Source organism: Nematolebias whitei, chromosome 9, assembly GCF_014905685.2.
Source record: "Nematolebias whitei isolate Nwh7 chromosome 9, NemWhi1, whole genome shotgun sequence".
Classification (NCBI taxonomy): domain Eukaryota; kingdom Metazoa; phylum Chordata; class Actinopteri; order Cyprinodontiformes; family Rivulidae; genus Nematolebias; species Nematolebias whitei.
The window spans coordinates 20,414,563-20,423,272 of record NC_056506.1 but is presented as its reverse complement, the minus strand read 5'-3'; the positions used below and the strand labels follow the sequence as shown (position 1 = coordinate 20,423,272).

At 40.4% G+C, this 8,710-nt stretch overlaps 2 protein-coding genes across 3 annotated transcripts in view; one reads left to right on the top strand and one right to left on the bottom strand.

Moving 5' to 3' along the window:
- The window catches only part of ca8 (carbonic anhydrase VIII), a 170,745-nt gene extending 170,055 nt beyond the window's left edge, over positions 1-690 (bottom strand). Inside the window, exon 1 of the mRNA XM_037682119.1 lies at positions 432-690. Coding sequence (XP_037538047.1) covers positions 432-504 — 73 coding nt within the window. The 5' untranslated portion in view covers positions 505-690. The remainder of the gene's footprint in view (positions 1-431) is intronic.
- chd7 (chromodomain helicase DNA binding protein 7) overlaps positions 1-8,710 on the top strand; it is a 134,013-nt gene that overhangs the window by 100,997 nt on the left and 24,306 nt on the right. The gene's annotated exons all lie outside the window — the stretch shown is intronic.

The window sequence follows — 8,710 nt, the reverse complement described above, 5'->3', positions numbered from 1 at the left end:
TGTGTGTGTGTGTGTGTGTGTGTGTGTGTGTGTGTGTGTGTGTGTGTTGGTGAAAGATTTTCTACTGCAAATCATCTTTATACACCACTACAGAACAGGAGCCTTTATTTATTTAAACTAAATCTAATATATAAACCTATAAATCAAAATCAGAAGGTCTAATAGATCCTCTTCTGTTTTCCAGTCTCTGTAGAACCACGTGCACCAACATTTTATGTTCAACTCTAAATAACCTGAGTTGTGCACTTTGCTTTAGCGGATGGCCCTCATCCAAATTCAGACTTTCAAGTCTGCAAAACTTCACGTACTGGGAACAACGGTCCCTTTGAAAAGATTTGGACCCTTGAGAAAAGCAGCCTGCAGATCGCTGTTCCTTTCAGCATCCCCCCCCCCCCCCCCCACCACACACACACACACAGAGAACAGCCTACCTTCTTCATAGCCCCAGTTCAGCTCATCTTTCCCAGGAGTATAATCTGACCCTTCAGTCACGTTGTCAGCCATGGTCCTCTCCAGCCTGGATACAAACCAGTCCGCTGTCCCAGTAAACTCCCAGTTAGACTGGCTCTGGATGTTCACTTGGTTGCAAAGTGAGGTCTGTGCTGATGTCGTGACTTCCTGTGATTTAGTTTCTTTTTAGTGGTGTAGCCTCCTCTCCTCCGGTCAGCTGCGGTGCTCCTACAGATGGATCACTCTGCCTCTCTGTTGCTCCACCTCCTTCTCTCTCTCTCCTCATTGCTCTGCTCTAATCAGCCTCTCCTCCTCCTCTCTTTCCTCCTTTCTTTCTTCTTCTCCACCTCTGCAGGTATGCCTGCCCACTGTGGGGCCTTTATCTAAACAGTGTTGGTTTTTTAATCTCCCCAAGTTCACGCTCATAAGTTGTTGGTTTTATTGCACCACCTGTGTGCTGCTGACCTTTCTGCTGTTCTGGGAGCTCTGGTGGTGTTTTGTAAGTGTGTGTGTTGGAATGCTGGCAGGAAGGTCACGCTTGTGTTTCTCTTGGAGGCCACAGACCAGGAATAGCAATGGTAAAGAAAATAGGCAGAAAATGGCAGGATGTGGAAAATGAACGGCCAAACTGTTCTCCTGCATTGATCATTTCAAGGTGGACAATTAAAAATAAAGCTATGAATTTCCCCCATTTGATATTAAAATAACATTGGTCCTAAAAAAGTTTTTTTTTCTCTTTAATGACAAAAGACAGACTTGTGGTCAACAACATATTAAGTTAATTTTGAGAAGCTCAATTAACAAAATGTGTATCAGTCAAACTCTTTGTTTTTTTTTTTGGTTCATTTCTTTTTTTTTTTCCTAACACATTACCTCCAGGCTGATGATTAATTACCCTACATTCTTTATCTGGAAACGGTCCTTGGAGCCACAGAGATGAAGACAGGCTCCCTTGTTTCCCCACCGTACATCCAAAACCAGAACACGCAGAAGTGGTGGTCCATATTTGAGTAAACGCAAACTCGATAAGCTCCAGTGAAACTCAGTGACTCTTTATCTTCCATGGACTGTGTAAAAAAATTAACTAAGTCCCTTCTTTTGACCTTAAGTTTGATCCGTTCTGTTTCACTCCAAGCATGATCATATTTTTTAACCTAAACATGAAACTCTACCAAAGAAAACCTGAAGCAAATTAGAGTTTTTGCACACAATAAGCAGCTTTACTAATGTACAGAATCAGGGAGAACAAGAAGTTTCTCATTCTTTATATTCAGCTGGTTACCACTCCCCCTGGTGGTCATTAGATAGAATGCAGATTTAAATCGTCAAAAGCTGCCTCCATCATGTGTAATCCTAATCATCATGTACTGTCAGACACATTTCACAACAACCAGCTGCTTCTCTCTTCCTTTGTAGGCCTGGTTGAATGAAAAAAATCCTAAAGACTTTATAAAACCAGTGTCAATTCAAAACTGACCTTTAAAAATGGCTATAATTCAGACACTCTTGCACATAATGAGCTAAAATGTGTTGTGCCAGTAACTGAGGCTGATCCACAACATGTATGTTGAGTGCTAACAGATTTAACAAGATCTTTGATTGAAATATTGTCATTAACTACTCAGCGTCAACTATATCTAGAGTGCATCTATACACCTGACAAGACCCACGGAGCATGTGGAGGGGGAGCGAACCATGCCCCTAAGACCCATCACTGCCTGATGCTCTCAACAAGTTCTATGCACGCTTTGAAGACCCGAACAGACCACCCAGCACCAGACTCACCTCACCACCGGATGAAGAGCTTCTCAGCGTGACCTCAGCAGAAGTAAGGAGTACTTTCAAGAGAATTAATCCGCACAAAGCAACTGGCCCAGACAACATCCCCAGGAAAGTGTTGAAAGAATGTGCCGATCAGCTCTGCAAGGTGCTGGCAGACATATTTAACTCCTCTCTCACCCTGGAGACAGTTCCCATCTGCCTGAAGACTGCCACCATCATCCCAGTCCCAAAAAGCTCTACAGTGACTGGTCTGAATGACTATCGGCCAGTAGCCCTCACCCAGATAGTCGCTAAATGCTTCGAAAAACTGGTCCTGACCCACATCAAAACAACCATCAACATAAACGAGGACCCTCACCAGTGCGCATACCTCAAGAACCGATCAACAGAGGATGCCATCTCCTCTGTGGTCCAGACTGCTCTCACCCACCTGGAGCAAAAGGACTCCTATGTCCGTATGCTCTTTGTTGACTTCACGTCTGTCTTCAACACCATGATCCTCCAAACCCTGATGGACAAACTACTCACACTAGGACTAAGCCCATCCATTTGCAAGTGGGTACTAGACTTCTTAACAAACAGACCACAGTCAGTGAGGATCCACAACTTCTCCTCCTCCACCATAAGCCTCAGCACTGGCTCTCCTCAGGGATGTGTGTTGAGCCCCCTCCTGTTCACTCTGCTCATGTATGACTGCACACCTTCCCATCCAGGCTGTCATATTGTAAAGTTTGCAGATGATACAGCGGTGGTGGGATGCATCACAAACAATGATAAGTCCAGCTACAGGCAAGAGGTGGAACACCTGGAGAGCTGGTGCAAAGAGAATAACCTTCACATGAATGTGAAGAAGACAAAATAGATGATCATGGACTTCAGAAGGAACAAACACACCTACACCCCCCTGAATATAAGAGGATCTGTGGTGGAAGTGTCTCCAGCTACAAGTACTTGGGTGTACACATGAATGACAACCTCAGCTGGAGCAACACCACCACCAGCCTGATCAAGAAAGCTCATCAGAGACTCTACTTCCTCAGACGGCTGAGGCGAGCTGGTCTGGGAAGCTCAGTCCTCACCTCCTTCTACAGGTGTGCAGTGGAGAGCATCCTGTGCTCCAGCATCAATGCGTGGCATGGAGGCTGCACAGCTGCAGAAAGAAAAGCTTTGCAGAGAGTGGTGAAGGCTGCACAGAAGTCTGTTGGAGTCAGTCTCTCCACCATCACAGACATTTACACTTCTAGATGCAGGAAGAGGGCCACCTGCATCATGAAGGACCCCACTCACCCAGCACCAGCACACACTCTTTTTGCCCCGCACCCCTCAGGCAGGAGGTTGAGGAGCATTAAGTGTAGAACCACTAGACGGAGGAACAGCTTCTACCCTGAAGCTGTTAGGACTCATGAATCTCTAACTAGAATAATCACTGTGAAAAATCACATCATGTTGCTGCTGATCTGTTTCATGTTGCTGCTGATCTGTTTCATGTTGCTGTGTTCATTCATGTTCATCTGCTCACACAGACTCATGTTCATGTTGCTGTTCGATGGAATTTTTTTCTCTGTTATCAGTGCTTAGTGTATTTTTAGTTTATGTTTTTCTTAGTTCATATCTTAGATGTTATCATTGTTTTTTTTTTTTGTTTTTTTACTTTTTATTGTTGGATGTAACTGGGACCCTGTGTACATAATCTGTATTTCTATTTTATGTTTTCCTGTCCGCTGTGCATGTTTGTTTTCTTTTGTACAGCACTTTGGTTGGCCTTGTTGCTGTTTTAAGTGCTCTATAAATAAATTGGTATGGTATGGTATGGTATGGTATGGTATGGTATGGTATGGTATGGTATGGTATGGTATGGTATGGTATGGTATGGTATGGTATAATTTCATTCCACCACATGCACCACATGTGGTGGAGCGACAATAAAGAATCTCTGACTGTGACTCTGATCTGTTAGCAAAATACATGAACCACTGGGCAGATTCTGATGAAACTATTAGGAAATAATTACTGGAAGCAGTTTGTGAGCCTTGTAACAAATTCAAGTCACACCCAACTTAAACTCTGGGTTAGAAGAGTTTATATTTGCTGCCATCAAGTGGAAATATGCATCATGAAACCACACTGCGCCAAAAACAGTGCACTGCTCACTGTCTTACTAAAAACTTCTTCTCATTTACAAAGCTAAAACCATGATAATCTTTCTTTTTTTAATTAAAGCTTTTTCTTTCTTCTGTTTTTTTTTAAAACCCCACTTCTGAACTTGATTGCTTTCTTACCTGATAAACTTGCCTCAACTGTATGCTACATTTGATATTTAATATTATAAAATTATATATATTTTTTTACTTTAGCTGGATGTGATCCAGTATGTAGAAAACTACAAAAACAAGTCATCCAAGATTTCCTTATGCACAAAGTTTCAAAGTCCTAAATTAGAATTTGGCCATAAATTTCAGTCGTTTTTTCTAAGACTTCTCTGAACACTCAGTTGCAAGCTTTTTTATATTGTTGCTGTAAACAGTCATCTGCTCTAGTGTGAGCCCATTGAAAGAGAATACAGATCACATACTAATGAATATGAGACATTTTCATTTGTGACTGGTTATAATTTTACTTTATGTGTTTTGAACCCCTATTTAAAGGTTAAAAATAAGTTACTTTAGCTTGAGAACAACTTTTATGATACCAAACTGGGATTAAAAGAAAGATGTTTTAAAAAGCACATCACTTTCAGCAAAGTCCAAATATAAAAACATATAGTTGAAAACTAGCACTATTTAAAACACATTTTAATAACCCTTTTATCTCATTAACTTGTCACAAAGGAAAAGTTGGTTATTTTTATTTTGATTGACTTTCAGCATCAGTTTAGCAATAAATTATTATTTATTTAACAGTCAAATACATGTAACACTCCCTCAGAAATCTTAGATGGTAATTAAATTTCCTTGAAAGCATTCATCACTCATCATGGATCAACATCAAGAAAATGGAGATCAAGTTTTTTTTGCAGAGGGGCGATGTGTTGCTCCTTCCATTTGCCAACTGCGAAAGTGTTTTTAACCAAATCTGATATGTTGTCTTTAAATTTAAGAGGTAGTTTTGTCTGGATTAATAACTCATGCATCCAACTACCAGAGAATTAGGTTGTGCTCATGTTCAGTGAAGTTACTGTAAAGCATTCACGTCTCACTTCACACTGATTAACCCAACAAGATGAAACTTTGAGTTCTACATGTTCAGGTGATTTTCTCTGTGCAGCACCTGAGTCATACTTGCAGTTTATTTTCCTGTTGCTTTTGAGATTATTTCTCCTTTTAAAGTTCATAGTTTTTTAATGCGATTGCTTAGAGTTTTGTATTTTTCCTAATTGACAGCTAGTTTTAAATCATTAGATGATTACGTGGATTTAATCAGATGAAGTATTTTTCTTTGAGATCAAACTAAATTAACTTTAAAAGTGATATTTAGCACTGTCAAATTCAGAATGATCAATGTGAAATAAAAAGTATTCTTTTGTCAAATTTCTCTCTAACTTCACAAGTGTGTACCACAAATTTTATACAGATACCTTTATTAAACACGAGAGAAAGTATCAAAAACTCAATACTGTTTTTATTATTTATGATGTCTTTGACATCTCTGTATATTTGTATTTTTAATAGCGGTTTCCTTGAGCTTCTTGCACTCAATGTCTTCTGTCGAGTTAGAATAAGATATACATCAGTAAATCACCTTTATCTTCTGTGGAAATGCTGTTCAACTAGTTCCCATTTTCATTAAGAACGTCCTTGAACTCTTTTGTTTCATTTATGCTGAACAAAAGGAGATTGTAATTTATTTCTCATGAGGACAAGCTCTATTTTTAGGATTTTATCACTCAATATTTCTGCATTTCAGCACATTTCAAATCGACGAATGTTTAGAAAAATCAGGGAAAATAATTGCATTTTGTCTCCCATCAAAGACACTTGAAAACTTGCTTGAACGACAGAATTTGACATTTTAACTGTCCATTATTGTTAATATTTCCAGTAAGTTACCTAAAATTGGGCTACCGTGTTCAAGCCAAGTCTTAAAAGTGTGAAAATACTCGACATTTTTCTAATACTCTTAGTACCGTGTGGCGAACACCAACTGGTTTAAACGCCCTTTGGGTGTACCGTCCGTAGTTTCCGAGCAGAACTTGAACGCATCATTCTGTAGCGTGGCGGGGGCGGACCGTGTGACGTTGAGCTGAGGCTCTGGCTGTTTATTGTTCCTTCCTGAGCACCGACACAGAAAAAAACAGGCTGACAAGCTGTCAAATACTCTTTTTACACGGTTAACACTAGGTTTTACGAAGGTGTAACGGTTGAGACAGCTGACTGCACAACCCAGAGGCCATGGCGTACGCGTATCTCTTCAAATACATCATCATCGGAGACACGGGTAAGCTCCAGTTAGCGTTCGGTTAGCATTAGCTGTCGTTAGCGGTGTATTTCCGCAGCGTTGGATAGTCCAATGACGTGGTAAAAGCAGAGACGCAAGGGGTGGGATGACAGCTCCGATTCTTCGCTATTAAAATAGCTGAATATTCAAAAACACACATGCAGTGCCCTACAAGTAAAGACAGTGGTTTTGTCACGGGTTTCCCGTCTTCATTGTAGTGTAGCAGTTGTTGACACTCGCAGATGTTCGGCCTTTTGTCCGTTTGCGTCGAGGGTGTGGGGGTGTTAGCTACAGGCTGCTAATGAAACTACTAATCGTTCAACAGACACCTGTCACGACAGCAAATTAACATATTAATTCAGCTTGCCACATTGGCCCACTAATAGTTTTATATATGCGTTTTGAATTAATCATCAACGACAGGGTTAGCATATTAGCATAGCTTCGTATAAAAAGGCCTGAACGCCAAGCCAAAGCCTCGTAAACCCCGAAATGGCGTAATGCACCTCCGGTCTTTGTTTACAATTTAATTTTGTCCCCACTTCACCTGTTAACGATACATTTGTGTTGAAGTGGCGGGATTTTATATCGTGTAGCCTTTTAAGTGGATAGTCCCTGAGTGCAAAGATAATGTCATCTGTTTACTGTATGATGGTGATGATGAGGGGCCTGTTAGCCTGCAACATGACAGCAAGGTGCATTTCAAATGCTGCTGTAAAATAAAGATTAATCAGTGTCAGAGAGGCAGACTTGTTTGCAAATTATAGTCACACGTCTCAGGATATTGTACTTAAAAATATATATATATTTAATCATTATATGCAGTCTTATATTAAAAAAACACCCAGACAGTCCTTATTTCAAAAGTTACAACAATACAATTGTAGTTTGGTTGGGTAAATTTATTTATTTTTAAACATGTCTAAGAAAACTCCTGTAATTTCCTGTATATTAAGTCATTTGATGGGATTACAGTAGCATTGTGGAGGACTTCATGTTTACTATAAGGATATTGCAAAACAGGTTCATGTTTATTTCTGGTAGTAAACCTGGATTGAGTTCCAGCCCAGGTCCTGGTGTATGTTTGTGCCAGAAATAATCTGGCGCAGAGCTTAAATCAACAGGAATGAGTTTTCTTAACAAAACGTTTGAGTTGAAATCACGACTATGGGGCTTTAAAACATACACATACCTTCATGTTAACTAAATTTTCTCGTTTTTCAGCCTGAGAGAAACCAATCTTGTCTGCACATTTTAATGATTGTACATTGTATATATTTAATTACCATTTCATCTAATATCAAGAAAATATATTGTCTATTTTCATGTAGAATGGAAACGAATCTGTAGAGAGAATGACTTAACTAATCAGCAGGTTTGTAAAACAGCCAAACTGTCATTATCTAAAAAAGTTAAATCTGGTCCTCTGGACATTCAAAAAACAAAACAAAGCAAATTAAAAAAAAGTAGAAATGTTTCGTCTCTCATCCGAGAGACTTCCTCAGTCTGAGGTGCTGTTTTCAGCTCAGTCTCTTAAATAGCACCTTCTCAGGGTGGATCAACCAGTTTGCTGCTGACAACCAAAACCAGCTGATCACATGCTCAAGAAGGACCATCAGCCTAACAATGGATCATTAGCACACTGATGGCTGTTTACTGTTCACAGAGGGCTGAGTGATACTAGCAATCACAGCATTGTAAGAGGGGGACAGTTGAACCCGGAGGCCTCCACCCCTGTTTAATGATGGACGATTTCTTTTCACAAAGATGGCCTCCTTTACTCCTCTCTCAAACCATCGTTCCTCTCTGTCCAGGATGTGAACATCTTCATCCCTGAAAGAGTGGCCGCTGGCCTGGAGATGAGTGTAGACCGCAGAGTCCTGGCCTGATGATGTTGATCTTCTGTGCTGGGCCATCTTTTTGGCCAGTGGCTGTTTAGTTTCCCCGATGTAAGACTGATCACAGCCCTCCTGACACTGAACAGCATACACAACATTACTCTGTTTGTGCCGGGGGACTGGATCTTTGGGATGAACCAGTCTTT